General features: G+C 38.0%; 1 protein-coding gene across 5 annotated transcripts in view; it reads left to right on the top strand.

Moving 5' to 3' along the window:
- MTRF1 (mitochondrial translation release factor 1) overlaps window positions 1–21646 on the top strand; it is a 46827-nt gene that overhangs the window by 19185 nt on the left and 5996 nt on the right. For 4 of the 5 annotated variants that reach the window (XM_057707950.1, XM_057707949.1, XM_057707948.1 and 1 more), the window contains exons 6-9: window positions 3239–3411; window positions 10965–11082; window positions 16207–16343; window positions 20056–20154. In XM_057707950.1, the coding sequence (XP_057563933.1) occupies window positions 3239–3411; window positions 10965–11082; window positions 16207–16343; window positions 20056–20154 (527 nt within the window). The remainder of the gene's footprint in view (window positions 1–3238; window positions 3412–10964; window positions 11083–16206; window positions 16344–20055; window positions 20155–21646) is intronic. The other variant, XM_057707951.1, reaches the window with a different exon arrangement.

Here is a 21646-nt window from a genome sequence, read left to right as displayed (position 1 = left end):
CCGTATGTTGAAGAGCACATATAATGATATCCAGCCGGAATGACAAACACTAACCCATCATCTAGTAAAATTATTGGACTGTAAAAAAAAAAAAAAAAAAAAAGGACAAAATCTATTAGACTTGGAGAAAAAAAGGGTCTGTGACTTAGGGAACAAAAGCAAGATTTTCTTCAAGCTTTTCAATAACAACACTTTGTGCTGGAAGGAGTTGGAGTTGACTCAAGGAAAGGAAGTTTGAATTAAGGATTTTGTAATCAGCAAAAAGTAACTTATATGTATAATAGTACAAACTGTTAATCAATATGTAAGAATACAGGAAATGCTCTTCCATAATCTTTTCTGAGAAGTCTACTGGAAAACGAAACTTCAGAGAAATAAAATATGAGGTGTCAACATAAGGAGTAGAGGTGAGCATTAAATATATGGTTACCTATAGAACTAGGTCTAATTGAGAACTAAGAAGGAACAAATACAGTGTATAAAGAGTGTAAGATCTGACAGTATAGAGTACAACCATTTGCAAAATAGGGGGAGAATGGAAAGAGCATATGCAAAAATGTTTTAATGTTTTTAGTAATCATATTGGTGGCAGAACTAGTATTGTTATTCTGAGACTGTTGTATGTGCAATATGGGATACAATAGAAGAGTAATTTATCAGATATTCTAATTCTGGTATCCTCTCTGTCTTTGAGAACCAAGATTTTCAGTATGGAAGTCAAGAGATACAAGAGTATTAGAGAAGAGGTTGTGATCTTGAATTTACATTAGAAATACCAATTTTCAAGAACTATGAATGGTCAGAGATCTTACCCTATTTGCAAGACAGGAAGTTAGCATGTCAGTTTCTTGGGTCAGAGATGAAGGACGTTTTATTACTCACAGTAGTAGCAGTAAGCAGAATATCAGCATTTTTGTGCTGGTTTCATGAGCCTCACGTCCCCAAAGGCAATTCAAAGAAGGCCAAATAATACCTGCCCACACGGTGGGTTTCATGATAGGAGAGGAGGCCTGAGCTTGGGGATCTCAAGTCTATTTTAATGGGCAGTAAGCATGCCTGCCCATTGCTGTAAAAGGACACACTATATCTCACAAGGCTGTAAGGAAACTTGTCCTTTGCTCTAGAGGGAGACATTATCTCCAAAGCTGTTCACTACGCAGACACCCTTAAAAAGATATTGTGGAACAAAAGGGCAGGCAGTTCCTTACTTACAAAGTGTGCAGAAATGCAAGAAACTGATAAGGAATTGTCTCCCAGCATCTCAATGAACTCAGGAGGTATTTCCTATCTCTGTCCATTGAAAAGGCCTAGAAATAATGACCAACCTGGTATTAGTGAATATCCCTAGTTCCCAAATATTGAAAATATTTAAATATTATTTTCCTTTGAAAGGAACCAAGGCTTCTTGGAGAAATGACTGATTCCAGGTCTGGGGCAAGAAATGTTCAACACAATCCTGAAATATCTTAGTATACTTAACAAGAAGTTCATCAAAAGAACTTGGAAGTTAACTTGAAGAGTCTCCCACTAGCCAAAGATGGGACGAGTTGAGCCTCAATAATAATAATTGTAATTGATTTAAAAATGCTCAGTGTGTTCAAATCCTTGAGTTCATAAAGATATTTTAAAAAATAATTGGCTACCTGCGAGGATTAAAAGGACCCTAATTCATTTTATTGCTAAAAAATATATTGGTAAAACTGGTTAAGGGACAGAATCAAGCATTTATCCTACCTTTCCTATATAATTACATCACTGGGTAATCAAATAGTAGACAAGGGGAAATACATGTCTTTCTATAAATGTATTTTAACTGATACATTTAAAATACGAGAAAGAAATTATAGAATTGGACTATCAACTATTTTACAGCCTCTGTGATACGTTCAGCATCAAACACTGTCAAGACCTTAGAAGGAGAGACAGCCAGGCATTATGTGTCTCTTGTTGTCTTGCCAAGGAGCTCAAGCTGATGATCCAATCTCTGGATCCAACTGCAGATCCAGCTGGCTGCCCAATTGCACCCAGTACAGAGGCAGAAAAAAAGGTTGAATCGCTCCAGGAGTTTGCAATCAGCAAAACCAGACCTTGGGGAATTTTTATAGGTCAACAGCCCTGGTTCCTCATCAGAGAACTTGAAAGAGACAAAAGAGATGGATAATGAACTTAGACTGAGAGATTTGAAAGACATATCAAATTTTTTGGACAAGACTAAACTGTAGTGCTTAGGGCAGCACATTAGGGAATAAAATTATAATGAAGGGAATAGAAGGATAATGGTTACTCATGAGAAGGGGAAGGGATTGTAACTAGGAAGGGGCATATGGGAGGGCTTTGGGGGTGCCTGACAAAGTTCTTTTTCTTGATCTTGAACTATACATTTTTTGGGGGGGGGAGGGGGGCTGCGTTGTGTGTTTGTTATTGCACGCAGGCTTTCTCTAGTTGTGGCAAGCGGGTGCTACTCTTTGTTGCCTCGCGCAGGCTTCTCATTGAGGTGGCTTCTGTTGTTGCAGAGCGTGGGCTCTAGGCACGCAGGCTTCAGTAGTTGTGGTGCATGGAGTTAGTTGCTCTGCGGCATGTGGGATCTTCCCGGACCAGGGATCAAACCCACGTCCCCTGCATTGGCAGGCGGATTCTTAACCACTGTGCCACCAGGGAAGTCCTAAACTATACATTTCATTCACGTGGTTTTCCATGTATATTATTTGATAATAAAAAGATTTTTTTTAAAAATATGGTCAGTAAGAAGCTAGCCTAGGCGTTAAGATTTTTTTCGTGCTTATCTTCACACTTCACAGATAAACAAGAGGTAAATTTCAACAGATTATTGAAAACTTGGAAGGACCTAAAGAGTTATTCATCATTAGCAATTATTGTGTTACTGAGCACTCTTTTATATTGCACGGTATAATTCAATGCAGAAAATGTCCTAGTATTCTTTTTTTCATTTTTGTAAAAATGAAATTTGTTCGTTATATAAAACTTAGCAACAAAAAAAGTATAAAAAGTAAAATGAAAGACATATTATTCTGTTCTCCAGAGATAACTGTAAATAATATTTTGGTATGTTTAGTTTTATACATTAATACACTTACCCTGGGAAAATTTAGTTTTGTACCTACTTTATGTTCTCATCTCAGGCTGTATGCTCACATCCAGGCCTTAAATTAAGGGCATCTAAGATCCTGATCCCTTTCAAAGTAGAGTTCATTAATTTTGCTTGAACATTTTTTCGTAGGTGGTCTACATCATGCAGCCGCCCGAATTTCCGGTGACAATGTCTATAAGCATCTGAAGTATGAAGGTGGGATTCACCGAGTTCAGCGAATCCCCGAGGTGGGCCTGTCGTCAAGGATGCAGCGTATTCACACGGGCACGATGTCGGTTATTGTCCTCCCTCAACCAGATGAGGTAACCTCCTACCTAAACTCTGTACTATTACCCGTGAAGATCAACCAGGACTTTATTGTCTAGAAAAAACTCCTGTGTGTTCTGTCTACTCACCGTACTTCTGTACTTCAAATGTGTAAAGTTCTTTTCCCCCATGAAGCAATTCAGTTCTCTGTGGACACCATGTGGTTGTCCTACAATTCAGCTCACTTCTGACACCATCTACCTGGAGATGGCGTCAGATCCCACAGGCCAGACTCAGTCCCACAAGACGGCCTCCCCTCCCACTTCAGAGGCCAGTTACAAGGCCAGGCTGTCGCCTCTGTTTCTGATCAACTGGTTAACCATCTGGAGGTTCCCATGAACCTCCTTAGGTTCTAAAGTGACTCACAGAACTCAGGAAAACAGTTTACTTACTAGACTACTGGCTTCTTACAAAGGGTACAACTCAGGAATAGACAGATAGAAGAAACCTAGGACAAAGTATGTGGGAAGAGGTGCAGAGGTGCAGAGCTTCTATATGCTCTCTAGGCTTGCCACCCTTCCAGCAGCTTCACATGTTCATCAGCCTGGCAGCTCTCTGAACCCTGTGCTTTGGGGACTTTTATGGAGACTTCCATATATAGACATGATTGGTTAAACCATTGGGGATTCATTCAACCTCCAGCCCTTCTCCCCTCCCTGAAGGTGGGGAGTGCAGTAGAGCTGAAAGTTCCAACCTGCTGATCCCATCCTGTGGTTATCTAGGGGCTTTCCAAATACCACCTCATTAACATAAACTCAAGTGTGGTTGAAAGGGGCTTCTTATGAATAACAAAAGACACCTTTATCACTCTTATCACATAGGAAATTCCAAGGGTATTAGGAGCTCTATGCTGAGAACTTGACAAAGACTAATATATATTATAAATCACAGTATCACAATTATGTAATATCTAGTCCAGTTTATAGTTTCCTCAGTCATCAAAAAATATTTTTATAGCTATTTTTTTTAACAAGGATCCCATCAAGTTTCATTCATTGCAATTGGTTTTTATATCTGTTTAAGTCTGGAACTAGTCTCCCAACCTTTTTTTTTTTTTTTTTTAAATGACATTAACTTTTTGAAGAGTAGACCATTTGCCTTATGGAATATTCCACATTCTGGATTCACCCGATCATTTCCTCATAATGGTACTGAAAGCTCAGCTTCTCTGCACAGCAGTGCTGAAGCAAATCTGAGAGAGAGAGTTTTGGGTGAAGTAGAAAAGGATAGCTTTATTACTTTGCCAGGCAAAGGTGGGCACGAGGGTTTCTGCCTCAAAAAACTATGTGTCCCCACTTGGAGAAGATAGTGAGAAGTTTTAAAGTGATTGTTCAAAGAGGGCATGATCAACTCATGGACATTCGTCTGATGGATTGGTGGTGAGGTAAGTAGGATCCAACTGGTCTGGGGTCTACATGCTTGTGGGCAACATACCATCGTTAATCATTTAACATCTCCCACCCAGAGCAGGTTTCAGTATCTGCAAAATAGCTCAAAGATGTTGTGTGTATCCATTGATGGGGAACCAGGACCTTGCCCTGAGGCTGCTATTGACTGTTTCTCCCTGGTCTCATATCCCCTCCCTTCCCTAATTAACAACTGCTTGAATCTGCCCATTGGAACTCAGGGAAGGTCATGGAGGCTGAATGAAGGCCGTTCCCTGTTATCAAAGAAATGGGGGGACACAGAAAGGCTTTGTACCCAGGAGCCCCACAGGGTCCTGCTCAGTATCAATATTATTCTTTTGTCTGTCTGTCTGTCTGTCTGTCTGTCTGTCTTTCTTTCTTTCTTTCTTTCTTTCTTTCTTTCTCTCTCTCTCTCTTTCTTTCTTTTTCTTTCTCTTTCTTTCTTTCTTTCTTTCTTTCTTTCTTTCTTTCTTTCTTTCTTTCTTTCTTTCTTTTTCTCTCTTTCTTTCTCTTTCTTTCTTCTTTCTTTCTTTCTAACATTATTCTTTAATTTGTTCCTTTAACCCAGTGTTGTATTGAAAGTTATATTTAAATGTTCCATTCTATTCAGGTTATACATTTCGAGCAAGAATACTTTTCAGGTGTAGTTATATTCATGTTGCATCTTATCAGAAGGAACAGAATATCATATTGTCCCACTTTCAGTGAGGATTGGTTTGAGCATTTAGTTAAGGGGGTGACCAGAAGAATGTCTCCATTAAGAAAATGTATTTTTCCCTTTGTGACCTCTAGGGTAATATACCTATTCCCAACAGCTTTTCTTCCATGGTTTTAGCATTCATTAGTGATCTTTGCCTGAATTAGTTATTTAGTTTAGGATTGCAAAATGGTGATTTTCTAATTCTATCATTCCTTCTACATGTATTAACTGGCATTCTTTTCTGTAAAGAACTTTCCTCCCCACTACCTTCTCTCCTCCTTTCTTTTTGCTGTCTTTCTCTTTTTATTTTACGTTATAAACTCATATATTGAATTTCATATATTGACCTTATTATAGACCTATGGATTTAGTTTTTAAATTCGATGAGTTATAATCACTGTTGTTTTTCTTTCTTTTTTAATTGAGGTATAGTTGATTTACAATACTATATTAGTTTCAGGTGTACAACATTGTGGTTCACAATTTTTAAAGATTTTATAGTTGTTTTTAAATATTGGCTATATTTCCTGTGCTGTACAATATATCCTTGTAGCTCATTTATTTTATACATAATAGTCTGTATGTCTTACTCCCCTACCTCTATTCTTCTCCCTTCCTCATTCCTCTCCCCACTGGTAACCATTGGTTTGTTCTCTATGAGTCTATTTCTTTTTTGTTATATTCACTAGTTTGTTTTACTTTTTAGATCCCACATATAAGTGATATCATACATTATTTGTCTTTGTCTGACATATTTCACTAAGCACAATACCCTCCAAATACATCCATGTTGTTGCAAATGGCAAAATTTCATTCTTTTTTATGGCTGAGTAATATTCCTCTGTGTGTGTGTGTGTGTGTGTGTGTGTGTGTGTGTGTGTGTGTATCTTCTTTATCTGTTCATCTGTTGATGGATACTTACGTTGCTTCCATACCTTGGCAGTTGTAAATAATGCTGCTATGAACACTGTGGCACATATATCGTTTTGAATTAGTTTTCCTTTTGTTTTGTTTTGTTTTGTATTTTTGGATTTGTTGTTGTTTTGTTTTTTTTTTTTCTACCCAGGAGTAGAATTGCTGGATCATATGGTAGTTCTATTTTTAGTTTTTTGAGGAGCCACCATACTGTTTTCCAAAGTGGTTGCACCAATTTACATTCTCACAAACAGTGGGAATGTACAAGGGTTCCCATTTCTTCACATCCCCACCAATACTTGTTATTTTCGGTCTTTCTGATGATACCCATTCTGACAGGTGTGAGGTGGTAGCTCGCTGTAGTTTTGATTTGCATTTCTCTGATTATTAGCAGTGTTGAGCATCTTGTCCTGTGCTTGTTGGCCATCTGAATGTCTTTTTTGGAAAAATGTCTATTCATGTCTTCTGCCTATTTTTTGATTGGGTTGTTTGTTTTTTTTTGATGTTGAGTTACATGAGCTGTTTATGTGTTTTAGATATTGACCCCTTATCATCATAATCATTAGCAAATATTTTCTCCCTTTTAGTAGGTTATCTTTTTGTTTATCTATGTTTCCTATGCTGTGCAAAAGCATTTAAGTTTAATTAGGTCCCATTTGTTTATTTTTGCTTTTGTTTCCTTTAGGAGGCATATACGGAAAATATTGCTACAATTTATGTCAAAGAGTGTTCTGCCTATATTTTCTTCTAGTTTTATTGTCTTACATTTAGGTCTTGAGTTCATTTTGAGTTTATTTTTGTATGTGGTATGAGAAAATGTTCTAGTTTCACTCCTTTACATGTAGCTATCCAGTTTTCCCAGGACCACTTATTGAAAAGGGTTTCTTTTCCCCATTGTATATTCTTGCCTCCTTTGTTGTAACATTAGTTGATGAGAAATGTATGGATTTATTTCTGGGTTCATTATTCTGTTTCATAGATCTATGTATCTGTTTTTGTGCCAGTAGCATACTGTTTTGATTATTGTAGTTTTGTGGTGTAATCTGAAGTCAGGGAGTGTGACGGCTCCAGCTCTGTTCTTTCTCAAGATTGTTTTGGCTATTTGGAGTTTTTTGAGTTTCCATACAAATTTCAAAATTATTTGTTATAGTTCTGTGAAAAATGCCATTGGTATTTTGATAGTGATTTCATTGAATCTGTAGGTTGCCTTGGGTTAGTATGGTCATTTTAACAATATAATTATTCCAATCTGTGAACACAGTATGTCTTTCCATCTGTTTGTGTCATCTTCAGTTTCTTTCATCAGTGTTTTGTTTTCTGCATACAGGTCTTTTACCTCCTTAGGTACGTTTATTCCTAGGTATCTATTCTTTTTGATGCTATTGTAAATAGGATTGTTGTGTTAATTTCTCTTGTTGATAGTTCATTGTTAGTGTATAGAAATGGAACAGATTTATGTGTATTAATTTTGTATCGTGCAACTTTACCAGATTCATTGATGAGCTCTAGAAGTTTTTTGGTGGTGTCTTTAGGATTTTTTATGTTTATTATCATGTCATCTGCAAACAGTGACAGTTTTACTTCTTCCTTTCCAATTGGATTCCTTTTATTTCTTTTTCTTGTGTGATTGCTGAGACTGGATAATCACTATTGTTTTCAATGTTCAAATTGTCCCATTTGGCCCTTAGTAGCCTTTTTAGGTAGGATAGCCCCTTTTGAAATGACCCAATCAGTCTTTGAGTGCATCCTTGCTTTCTGCTATAATAGAGATCTCAGGCTACCTTGTACTCTCCTGCCTTGGAGCCAGACCTGGTTCTTTTTAGTGGGGAATGTATCCAGAAATCAACATATGGGTACTAGATCTGCTCATTATTACTAAAGTGTGCTCATTATATCAAGACTCTTCAGTGGATAGAATTAGGAAATACATGATTTTAAATCATCGGTTCCTGTTATTATTACTTCCAATTCAGATTTACAGGAAGTTTCTTTTTGCATTTTGTTTTATATCTCTTCCCACTTGGAGTTAAAATCTTCTTTCTTAATCTCTTTAATATGTTTACTTTTTGCTTTATTATATTATATATAAAATAGTTTCAAAAATTTTCAGTAAACTACTTTGCAGTGTTTAACATTTCTATCCTTAGAATATAACCCCAAGAAAGCATAGTCAGAGTAGTATGTTCAAAGACCGTCTGAAATAATGTTTTTCTTTGTGATTATGTTATTATTATGATAAATATTTTGATTTACTTGTTTCTGTTTGTATTTAATTTTTAGGATTTGATTTTTCTTCCCTCTTTTATCTTTTATTTTTGATATAATCAGCATTTATGTGGTTTAGAAATCAAAATCATAGAGTTGTCTTTCTTACATCCCTATTCCTTCCATCCTGTCTCACCTGTCACCTTGTTGTCTTATTCTTGAAAATTAAACTCATTTAGTGAAGCTTCATTCTCCTAAACAGGGTCTTATTCTCTTAATTGACATTTTAAATTCTTTGTATATTATTAAGTCACTGTTTCTATGTTCAGAATCCCCCAAAAGTTATTAGGTAGTTTCTATAAAATTTGGGAGAATATGGCATGTAACACCGACATGTTTGCTATATAACTACTTAATATACTGTAACCATAAGCAACAGGAAATCACTCTTCATCGCTTTAATGTTTATGGAAATTTTAAGCTAGCCAACACTGGCATATTTTAACAAAACCTGCATAATCTTTGCACTGTATAATCTTTTTCTTCACCATATAGTACTCATTTTAGAGGAAACAAAGGAGCAACCAGTGAAGTTGTATGTTAGATTCTACTCTTGACCCTGTTATTAGTGTACTTTTCAAAGACAACAGTCATACTTGCTGTCTGTTCATGCAAATGATAAATGTGGAACAAAATGTCCCCCCTCAAAAAAAGCATATTGTGTGTGTGTGTGTGTGTGTATCTGTGCATGCGTGTGTGCGTGTGTGTGTATAAATATAAGAAAATTTCCTAAGGCTGTCACAGCAAATTACCACAAGCTTAGTAACTTAAAACAACAGAAATTTATTCTCTCACAGTTCTATAGGTCAGAAGTCCAAAATCCAGGTATTGGCAGGGCCATGCTCCAAAGGTTGTGGGGGGAAATCCACCCTTGCCTCTTCCAGCTTCTGGTATCTCCGTGTGTTCCTGGGCTTGAAGCTGTACAGCTTCAGTCTCTGACTCCAAATTCACGTGGTCTCCTCATCCCTCTCCTCTAGGTGTCTTTTATAAGGACACTTGTCGGTAGGATATAGGGCCTATCTGAATAATCCATTGTGATCTCATCTTAGCTCAATTATGTCTGCAAAGACCTTTTTCCCACATAAGGTTCCAATGTTTAGAACAGAACATATCTTTTAGGGGTGCCTCCATTCAGTGCGTTAACAAGCGTGCGCGCACGGACACGCGTGCGCGTGCACATGCACACAGTGGATTCTCATTTGCAGACAGTTACATTTTACAAAGTCACGGTGAACACTGATTTAGCGAATATTGAACCATTTCTTCTAGGGAAAATATATATACGTATCTCACATAGATTATAATCCTAAATCCTAGAAACAACCTATCCTGGCAGATTCTATTTTCTTTATTTTACAAAAGAGAAAATGGTGTTCAGAAGTGTTAAGTAACTTGCCTGAGGCCACATCATTCACAGGTGCCCGAGTTGAGATTCAGACCCTGTCCAACGGGCCCCAGAGCCAGAGCTTCTTGCACTGCACTGCCCTGCCCTGCCCCACCTGTCCTCATCCTCTGTCATCTCTGTAGGAGCTGAAACAAGAAAGCAGAGTGTCACCTTGGTGGACCTCAGCAGGGAACATGCATGTGTAGAGCAATTTGAATTTTTTGCTTCCTTGCACATGTCTGCAAATGACTGTGAAAGTGCTGCAATAATTGACTTGGGTGAACAAATAAACTCTAGTGAGTAGGTGGATTTGCAAATATAGAATCAGGGAATAATAAGGATCAACATATATATACTTTTTAAAAAAATTTTTTTATTTTTTGGGGGGTACACCAAGTTCAATCATCTGTTTTTATACACATATCCCTGTATTCCCTCCCTCCCTCGACTCCCCCCACCCTCCCCGTCCCAGTCCTCTAAGGCATCATCCATCCCCGAGTTGAACTCCCTTTGTTATACAGCAACTTCCCACTATCTATTTTACAGTTGGTAGTATATATATGTCTATGCTACTCTCTCACTTTGTCTCAGCTTCCCCTTCACCCCCCGCCCCCCCAAACCTCGAGTTCTCCAGTCCATATATATACTTTTTTTTAATATATTTTGTATCTAATGTAGTTACAAGTCAATGTTAAAAGTAGCATCTGTTGGAAAAGGGAGTTTATGGTTCTTTCTTTGATAGAAGTTATTTCACTTCTTAATCAAATGGCTACGATTTAACACAAAACAGTATGGTTTATTTGAAAGACCTTGGGATCAATTTAGTATTAAAGTATTTATTGAATGTGGAATTTCCTCATGCTATACATTTTGTTCTAGATAGATGTGAAAGTGGACCCCAAGGATTTGCGAATAGATACATTTCGAGCCAAAGGAGCCGGAGGGCAGCATGTTAATACAACTGACAGCGCTGTCAGACTTGTTCATGTCCCCACAGGTAAGCTAGTCCCTTTGCTCTTTGTATTTTTAACCTTGTTTTCACATCTTATGAAACTGTTTAGCATTTAGAAAGAAATAGTCTTGTGTTAGTGTCTGGTTCCTTGTACAAACCCTTTAAAGGTAACACTGGGCTCACAGATCTGAGGTCCCCAATGTGTTTATGTTCCCTTCTGTTTGGAGAAGTACCTCCTTGCCTGTGTGTATATATTTAAGAGTGAGGTTCTGGGGACTTCCCTGGTGGTCTAGTGGGTAAGACCCCATGTTCCCAATGCAGGGGGCCCAGGTTCAGTCCCTGGTCGGGCAACTAGATCCTGCCTGCCGCAACTAATAAGTCCGCATGTTGCAATTAAGAAGTCCGCATACTGCACCTAAAGATCCTTCATGCCGCAGCTAAAAAAAAAAAGATCTGCCCAAAAAAATAATAATTAAAAAAAAAAAAAAAAAAAGATCTGGCTCGCAGCGACGAAGATCCCCCGTGCCGCAACTAAGGCCCGGTGCAGCCCAAAATAATAAATAAATAAATAAAAATCTAAAAAAAAATAGAGTGAGGTTCTAAAAGCTCTTGAGTGCATAGGCACCACTTACCCACTAAGTTTCAACTGTAGAGCAGTTAGGTAATTAATCAGGTTTTTTTATTAGGGCCCCACAAATGTTAGCATTTGTAGATCTTTTCACTTGGGTAGTTTGTTTTCTCTTGAGAAGGATCCTCTAGGACACACCTGAGAATGTGTGTGCTCCAAGATCTCACCATTCAACAAGCAAACTTTTACTTAATCCTCTTTTTTCAGTCCTATGGCTCACACTTGCCTTCCTTTGCTCCTACATGGACTCAAGTCTGGAACTTTTTAATTCCCTAAAGACTACTCCTGCCTCCTACAGGTTGAGGGAAGGGACTTGAAGATCTAGTTGTTATAGGATTTTGTTTCTAGTCCCCAAACCTTCAACCCTGACTTCTGGGTGCCTCATCGGTGCCTCAATGCCAGAGCCTGTCTGCCACTCAGCGGGCAGTTGCGCTTGTTTCTGGTCAGCAGCTCCCTCGACAGGGGGTTCGGCTTCACCTTCCTCCTCTCTGCTGAGTCATTTGCCATTCTTCCATCCACCTTCTTTTTTTTCTTAAATTATTTAATTAATTTTAAATTGAAGTATAGTTGATTTATAATGTTTCAGGTATACAGCAATCCATCCACTTTGTCTTTATATAGTGTGTTTGGGGACTACACACATCATCTGATTTTATTTCATATGGAGTTTGTGTTTCTGTCCTTGTTTTAGTGTGATTTTTTTAAAAAATTTATAGATGATTTACAATGTTGTGCTAATTTCTTCTGTACAGCAGAGTGACTCAGTTATGTACATTCTTTCATATTCTTTTCCATTGTGGTTTATCATGGGATATTGAGTATAGTTCCCTGTGCTATACAGTAGGACCTTGTTTGTTTACCCATCCTGCATCCGCTAGTTTTCATCTGCTAACCCCAAGCTCCCAATCCATTCCTCCTCCACCCCCATCCCCCTTCCTCCTTGGCAACCACAAGTCTGTGAGTCTGTTTCTGTTTCACAGGTTCATTTCTGTCATATTTTAGATTCCACGTATAAGCGATATCCTATGGTATTTGTCTTTCTCTTTCTGACTTACTTAGCTTAGTATGATAATCTCTAGTTGTATCAATGTTGCTGCAAATGGCATTATTTCATTCTTTTTTATGGCTGAGTTATATTCCATTGTATACATGTACCATATCTTCTTTATCCATTCACCTTTTGATGGACATTTAGGTTGCTTCTATGTCTTAGCTATTAAAAACAATGCTGCTATGAACATAGCGGTGCATATATCTTTTCAAATTATAATTTTGTCCGGGTATGTGCCCAGAAGTGGGATTGCTGGGTCATATGGCAACTCTATTTTTAGTTTTTTGAGGAATCTCCGCACTGTTTTCCATAATGGCTGCACCAATTTACATTTCCACCAACAGTGTAGGAGGATTCCCTTTTCTCCACACCCTCTCTAGCATGTGTTATTTGTAGAATTTATTTATTTATTGGCTGTGTTGGGTCTTTGTTGCTGTGCACGGGCTTTCTCTTGTTGCAGACAGCAGGGGCTACTCTTCATTGCTACTCTTTTGTGGTGCACGGGCTTCTCATTGCAGTGGCTTCTCTTGTTGCGAAGCATAGGCTCTAGGCGTGCGGGCTCTAGGTGTGCAGGCTTCAGTAGTTTTGGCTTAAGGGCTCTAGAGCGCAGGCTCAGTAGTTGTAGCACACGGGCTTAGTTGCTCTGTGGCATGTGGGATCTTCCTGGACCAGGGATTGAACCCATGTCCCCTTCATTGGCAGGCAGATTCTTAACCACTGTGCCACCAGGGAAGTCCCTGTAGACTTTTTAATGGTGGCCATTCTGACTAGTGTGAGGTGATACCTCATTGTAGTTTTGATTTGCATTTCTCTAATAATTAGTGAGCTTGAGCATTTTTTCATGTGTCTATTGGCCATCTGTATGTCTTCTTTGGAGAAATGTTTATTTAGGTCTTCTGCCTATTTTTCGATTGGGTTGTGTTTTTGTTATTGAGTTGTATGAGCTGTTTGTACATTTTGAAAATTAGGCCCTTGTTGCCTGCATCACTTGCAAATATTTTCTCCCAGTCCATAGGTTGTCTTTTCATTTTGCTTATGATTTCCTTTGCTGTATAGACACTTGTAAGTTTGATTAGGTCCCATTTGTTTATTTTTGTTTTTATTTCTATTGCCCTGGGAGACTGACCTAAGAAAACATTGGTACAATTTATGTCAGAGAATATTTCGCCTATGTTCTATTCTAGGAGTTTCATGGTGTCATGTCTTTATATTTAAGTTTTTAAGCCATTTAGAGTTTATTTTTGTGTATCTGACTTCATTGATTTACATGCAGCTGTCCAACTTTTCCAATACCACTTGCTGAAGAGATTGTCTTTTCCCCGTTGTATATTCTTACCTTCTTTGTTGAAGAGGAATTGTCCATAGGTGCATTGGTTTGTTTCTGAGCTGTCTATTCTGTTCCATTAATCCATGTTGTCTGTTTTTGTGCCAATACCACACTGTTTTGATAATGTGATTTTTAAAAGAAAGAGGACACCATCTTGACATCAGGTGTCACTTTTAAATTTTAAATTCATTTCCAGCAAATTATTATTACTTGCGCTGTTTGCAGTAGAAAAAATGAAAACAACCTAAATATCCAACAGTTTTATAATTTCTGCTAAGTTCCTTATTGACTTTCATTCCATAAGAAACTGTAAAAATCTAGAATTATATACATGAGCAAAAGGACAGAAAACATCTATAAGGGTCCCCAATAACCAGCATTGGTATACGTGTTCAGTGTATATCCTTTCAAATTCTTTTCTATGCATATATAAATATATCCTTTCTGACTAAGAGTGAAGTTATGTTTGTAGCTTACCATAATTTACTTAAGAAATACACAAATTGTTGAATACGTAGTGTGTTTTACCTAAACCCTGTGCTCTATATTATAAACAGTAATAATTAGCTTAAGATGAAAAAAATTAAAAGCAAAGGTGACCAAAATTCTGAAAAAATGAACCAAAATACTTTAAAACATTAAAGGATTATAAAACCACCCTGGGCAGCTGCAAATTACTAACTTTACAAAAGTGACTGATGCTCGTATTGCCAGACCTACCTTGGGCCAGTTTATTTTTTACTCACTTAGATCTGGTTCTTTGACTTAAAGAGGACTTAAGGCTTACTTTCAAAACTTTTTCTCAAAGCCTTTTTATAGTTTTTTTTTAACATCTCTAGCACCTTGTTTCAACATACTCTACCCTCCCCCCAATCTTTTATTCCTGAGGGAGTAGTTACAATTAAATACTCCTCTATATAAAATGTATTAAAATAGATAATGAAGTGATTCCCTTAGGAATTACTAAGCTGGTGAGTAAGAAAAGTTCTGGCTTGAGTCACTGGATGAGAACAGTGCAGGTGTATAGACACAGTCAACATGGGTCAGCTGATAAGAAGTGGAATTTGAAACAAAGCTCATGAATGTCTGGCTATCTTGAAATGGAAATTTTCATATTCCTTTGAGTGCTGAAAAAAGGATTCCGGATTCAAGAGAGCTCCAGGCAAGTGCCTGGAAGACATGAGCAAGCTGGTGCCCCAGCCAGAACACCTAGCTACAATAAAGCAGTCAAGAAATAACTTTAAACTGATAGAGGTAAAGCCTACTTAAAGTATTAGCAGGTATAGTTTATAGCTTATTTAGACAGGGAGAAAACATAGTTTGGAGAGTAGAATTTTACAGAAATTTTAAAACTCTCCAGCAAAATAGTTACCACCATATCAGTGCAACTAGCCTAAGCTAAGAGGGTTTTTGGTTTTTGTGATTCAGAAAGAAAAATACCTCTCATCTATGATGTGCTTGAAAGCAGGATTGGACACAGACCTTCAGAGTGGTAGCTGCAAAGTTAAGAACACAGCCTGAAGTCTCAAGGGTCACCATTTCAGGGCTAGATTTGGGCTAATAACTGGGCTACACAGTGAGCCAAACCCACCCAAATACAGGAGTCGACTAACCAAAACATGTGTTGTTGATTAGGTGGATTTAGAACCAAGACAACTGAGAAACTTTCACCATAAACTCTTCCTTTCAAAGAGTTTGCGTAGTTTCTTTCTATTGGTTTCTGTATATAAAGTCTTTTTTCCCCCCTGTTTTCTGTTATTTTTTTAATTGAAGTTGATTGTTACAATATTATATTAGTTTCAGGTGTACAACATAGAGATTCAATACTTTTATAGATTATACTCCATTTAAAGTTATTACAAAATAATGGCTATATTTCCCTGCACTGTGCAATGTATCGTTCTCATCTGAAATACCTCATTTAGATATCAGAATCTAAAGAGCCATCTACAATAAATAGCATCATAACCCAGGTATAGTTTCTGGAGTGTGCTAGATCTAAAATGTTTTTTATCCTTTTCCTGATTAACCTCTCCCCCTTTAAAATGTTCCTCAGTTCTATCTTTTTTTATCAGTTTTATTGAGATATAGTTGGCACCTCATTTCTATTCTGATTTGGTTTGTGGAGACTCCAGTTTACCTTTGATCCCTGTTATTTTTCAGGACTTGTAGTGGAATGCCAACAAGAACGATCACAGATTAAAAATAAAGAAATAGCTCTGCGTGTGTTGAGAGCTAGACTCTACCAGCAGATTATTGAGAAAGACAAGTGTCGACAACAAAGTGCGAGAAAACTGCAGGTAAGATTTATCTGGTGTAATAACTTAATGCCTCTGTACAGAAAATTGTCATTTTATGTAGAAAACAGATATTCTTAATCGAATGGAAATATCTTGGAGCATAGGAAAACATACTCATTTGTAAATAGTGGTAATTTAAGACTGCCAGGTTATGGTTAAACTCGGATATGCCAGTTTGCAAATGAGTAGAGGAGATATGTGTAAACAAAAAATTATTTACCAGTTGTTTCCCTCCAGTGTTTATATCATAATTGTCTTTAGAGGAAATCAGAGTAAATGACAATTCTCTGGAAATTAAGAGATTTCTCAGATTTTTAAATTTAAAAACGTATGCTTTGATTATAACTTGTGGGATCAAAAATATATGGCACTGCAAAAACCTGGTAATAGTGATTTCTTCTGATGCAATCACTTGTTCTGGGAACAAGGAGTAGAAGAGAGATTTATTTTTTGCTGTATACCCTTTTGGGTTTTTTTGTTGTGTTTTTTAATTTTTCTTAAAGTTTAGTTATTTATCAGTTTGCTCACTCCTGTCATCACCAAAATAGGTTTCAAATTATTTTCAAGTGTTTCTAACAAATAAGATTCACTTTCAAAGAACAAATATAAAACACTTCTGAAAATACTAAAAAGAATGTGGCATAGTCTTTCAATACTATTTAAAAAGTGAAAATCCAAAACAGTACTTTGAATCAGTAACATTGGTTGCTGTATACCCTTGTGTACTTTTTAAATTTGGTACTATATACATTTATGGTATTATTTATTCAAATATATAAATAGGTAAGTTTTAAGCAAAATGAATCAAGTCATTGTTTTAAGTATACAAAGTATTATATGATTTTAAATTCTAAAAAAGGTAAAGTTTGTCTTTGAGAGAGATTGGGAGAGAAAGTGGAACCTGGAAATAACCGAGCTTCTGTGTTTTTTGTAGGTAGTTATGCTATAATAAATTGGAAGATTTTGTGGCCTTTTAGGATAATGAATTATACAAAACTAAAGATTATTCTTTTCACCTGGATGTCCTAGTCTTTAACACTTTCGTCCTTCTGGTTTCCCTTACTCACATCTAACTTGCAAGTAGTAAAAGTGACAGGATAAATAATACATGAATCCCCATTTATGGTAATCCCAGATTGTGGCAACCCATTAGAATATACATTTGCAGGTAGGAATGCTCCTTTACAAACCACTAGCTCTTGGCGACTAAGTGCTAGCAAACACTATGAATCTGCCACGTTTGATTTAATAAAAGACATTGGGATTTACTTGCCACATGACATTTTGGCACCAAATGTTTCAACATAGTAATTTTAAAAGTAAGTGTTCAAGATTGTTGTTATGCAGATTTGGGGGCTTGTGTCTTCTTCAGTACTCTGGTTTGAGAGGCCAGAAAAGACCTCCTTGCTTCCCAACTAACTTGTGTGAAATTTTCTAGTAGGTATTTCTAATGCTTAGGAGTTTTTCTCCAGCTAATATATATATACAGTAGCTTTTATATGGAAGGCATTATGGCAGGTTCTCAACCCCGGCTCTGCCTATCGCCCGAAGAGCTTTGTAGATGCTGGGGTCCCACCCCTAGAGATTCTGATATGACTGATCTAGGTGGGATCCTAGGCTTTCCTGTGGTACTTTGGGATAGTAGTTCCCAAACCCAGCTGGTTGCAGAATGGCTGGCATGGGGAATGTTTTAAAAATACGAGGGTGAGTCAAAAATTATCCGCACTCCAGTTATATTGAAACCTCTATAAATTCTACAGCTGGAGTGTGGATAATTTTTCACTCACCCTCGTACATAATCTGTGATTCAGTATATCTTAGATTAGGCTTTGGAATCTTTAATTTTAAAAAACTCCCCTGATGACCAGCCATACTTAGGACTTCAAGTTCATACTGTTTGTTTTAGAAAATAAGTTATAGAAATGTCTCTCTCTTTTTTAAATCTTAAAAAGTGAAAGTGATATACCTGTAACTTACATAATATTGTACAGCAACTATGGTCCAATAAAAATAAATAAATAATAAAGTAAAATTTTAAATAAAAAGTGAAAGTGAGTGAGAGAGGGTGTTGTGTGCATTGTATGTGAGGGAGGGAGGGCAGATGAGCAGGCTTAGAATATAAATAACCATAGCGTAAGGCAAACTGGTGTGCCGTGAAGAAGATTCCAAGTGCGTGGGATCTGGGGGGAGGAAGATAACGTACTTCACGCTGGGTCCAGGAAAGACAGAGATTAACAGGAGAGTGTTAAGGAAGGGCATCCCTGGAGATGATGCTTTAGCAGAGTCAACAGACTTGTGCAGAATAATGATACAGTATAATAAGTGGTATTGTAGAGGTTCACATAATTTTCAGAAATAATGTTGGGAAGTTGGCCACATTATGAAGTACCTTGAATGCTGAGCTGCGCTGAGTCGGCTTAGTGGACAAGAAGGAGCAAAAGAAGGAAATTTATCAAAAGACCGTGTTTAGGAAAACTAAGCAGGGCAACATACTGTAAGCAGAGAAATGGAAGATGAATAAGGAGATTTTTACAGGAGTGTAGCAAAGGCAATGAGCCCTTGAAGAATAGAAATGGAAAAGACAGAATAGAATAAAAAGACCCTTGAAACCATTGGCATGGGCAGTTAAAGAACAGGATGAGCTGACGGTCCTTTCAGTGTCTATGTGAGAGCCTGGCAGATAGTAAGCTACCATGAAATGTGTGTTAAAGTGTGGAATGTCAGGTTTCCTGTAGATCAAAGGGATCATTGTGAGATCATTTGTAGAAACCAGGAGGAAGAACTGACTGAGATAGAAGGATAATTCAGTTTTAAATATTTGGCATTTGAGGTACCAAAGAGGCACTAATTCTTATCCCATAACTAAGCTTTACAAACCTGTGGTCCTTTTTTTTAAAAATATTTTTTAAATTAATTTGTTTATTGGCTGTGTTGGGTCTTCACTGCTGCGAGTGGGCTTTATCTAGTTGCAGTGACCAGGGGCTACTCTTTGTTGCGGTGCACAGGCTTCTCAGTGCAGTGGCTTCTCTTGTTGTGGAACACAGGCTCTAGGCGCGTGGGCTTCAGTATTTGCAGTATGTGGGTTCAGTAGTTGTGGCTTATGGGCTCTAGAGCGCAGGCTCTGTAGTTGTGGTACGTGGGCTTTGTTGCTCTGCAGCATGTGGGATCTTCCCAGACCAGGGATCGAACCCATGTCCCCTGCATTGGCAGGTGGATTCTTTCTTTCTATCTTTTTTTTTAAATAAAGTTATTTATTTATTGGCTGCTTTGGGTCTTCATTGCTATACATGGGCTTTCTCTAGTTGCGGCGAGCGGGGGCTACTCTTTGTTGCGATGCACGGTCTCCTCATTATGGCGGCTTCTCTTGTTGTGGAACACAGGCTCTAGGTGCGCAGGCTTCAGTAGTTGTGGCACATAGGCTCTATAGTTGTGGCTCATGGGCTCCGTTGCTCTCTTGGCATGTGGGATCTTCCCCGACCAGGGATCAAACCCGTGACCCCTGCATTGGCAGGCAGATTCTTAACCACAGCGCCACCAGGGAAGTCCCTATAAACCTGTAATCTTAATAAGTTCTGCCCATTCTTATTCCTTGTCACTTTGTACATATGAATTTAGAAAATATTTAAACTGTTAAAATAGAAGAGTCACAAGCACTTTTTCCGTTGCAATAAAAATAAAGTTAAAATATGAATTGCTTTTTGTTATGGCACAGGTGGGAACAAGAGCCCAGTCAGAGAGAATTCGGACATACAATTTCACCCAGGATAGAGTCACTGACCACAGGATAACATATGAAGTTCGTAATATTAAGGTAATATCACTGAGTATGCTTTATATGCCTTTGATTTTTGAAGAAAGTATAGTCAAATTCTAGAGAGTAATCTCTGAAATATTACCATGTAATTTAAAATCATTGAGATAGTCAGTGGTTTATAATCATTGCCAAAGTTTGCAAACATTTTTATTAGTTTGCTAGTAAGAAATGTAGTTGTTTGTTTTTTTTTATAAATTTATTTATTTATTTTATTTATTTATTGGCTGCGTTGGGTCTTTGTTGCTGCACACGAGCTTTCTCTAGTTGCTGTGAGCGGGGGCTATTCTTCATTGTGGTGTGCAGGCTCCTCATTGTAGTGGCTTCTCTTGTTGTGGAGCATGGGCCCTAGGCACATGGGCTTCAGTAGTTGTGGCACATGAGCTCAGTAGTTGTGGCTCACGGGCTCTAGAGCACAGGCTCAGTAGTTGTGGCACACAGGCTTAGTTACTCTGTGGCATGTGGAATCTTCCCAGGGCAGGGCTCGAACCTGTGTCTCCTGCATTGGCAGGTGGATTCTTTACCACTGTGCCACCTAGGAAGTCCAGAAATGTAGTTTTTATGGCAGTATGAAAGAGCTGTCTTTTAAATTCCAAATTCTTTGTTATGCAGTCACAATGTATTACTGTATTTTCAGTACATGTCTGTCAGTTTTCTATTGCTGTGTAACAAATTACTGGAAATTTAGTGACTTAAAGTAACGCCTATTTATTTTCTCACAGTTACTGTAGGACAGAATTCCAGGTACGACAGAGCTGAGTTCTCTGCTCTGGGTCTCACAAAGCTGAAATCAAGGTGCTGGTCAGGCTGCATGGAGCTTGGAGTCCTCATCCAAGCTCATGTGGTTGTTGGCAGAATTCCATCTCCTGGAGCTGTAGGAGTGAAGCCCCCACTTGTTTGCTGGTCCTCAGCTGGGTGCTGCTCTCAGCTCCCAGAGACCGATCACCATTGCTTGCTATCTAGTCCTCTCCATGTGCCCTCTCCCATTTTGAATCTCTTGCCCTTTTTAAGGGCTCACCTGTTTAGGTCAGGCCCACCAGGATAATACTCCTTTTGATTAACTCAGTCAACTAATTAGTCATCTAATCGTATTCACAGCTTCTGCCTGCACGTAAGGGAGGGAATTTTGCAAGGTGTGTACACCAGGGGGCATCTTAGAATTCTGCCTACCACAATGTACATCATTAGTTTCGGGGGTTACAATGATTCTGTCGGGGAAAAGACCCTATCAGTTTGCTTTGAATATTCGCCTAAATCACGTCGCCATGATCACTGACAGGAATACATTAATAGTGAAGCACAGAAGAACTTTTTTTTGCTTCCGTTGAAGGGGAAAGTGAACTGGTTGCCATAAGGGACTATGTGGAAAAGGCAGGAGATGGAAGGTTTTGATCCTTGTCCTTGGTACCGGGTGATACCTCGGGCTTCTTTCACTTGATTCTGTCTCATTCTGTACACAAAATTAAAGTCCCGATTTTACAGAGGAAATGTC

The sequence above is a fragment of the Hippopotamus amphibius genome, chromosome 14, assembly GCF_030028045.1.
Source record: "Hippopotamus amphibius kiboko isolate mHipAmp2 chromosome 14, mHipAmp2.hap2, whole genome shotgun sequence".
NCBI lineage: Eukaryota > Metazoa > Chordata > Mammalia > Artiodactyla > Hippopotamidae > Hippopotamus > Hippopotamus amphibius.
Note: the sequence above shows the minus strand (reverse complement) of the source record. Positions and strands in the feature narration are given on the sequence as shown.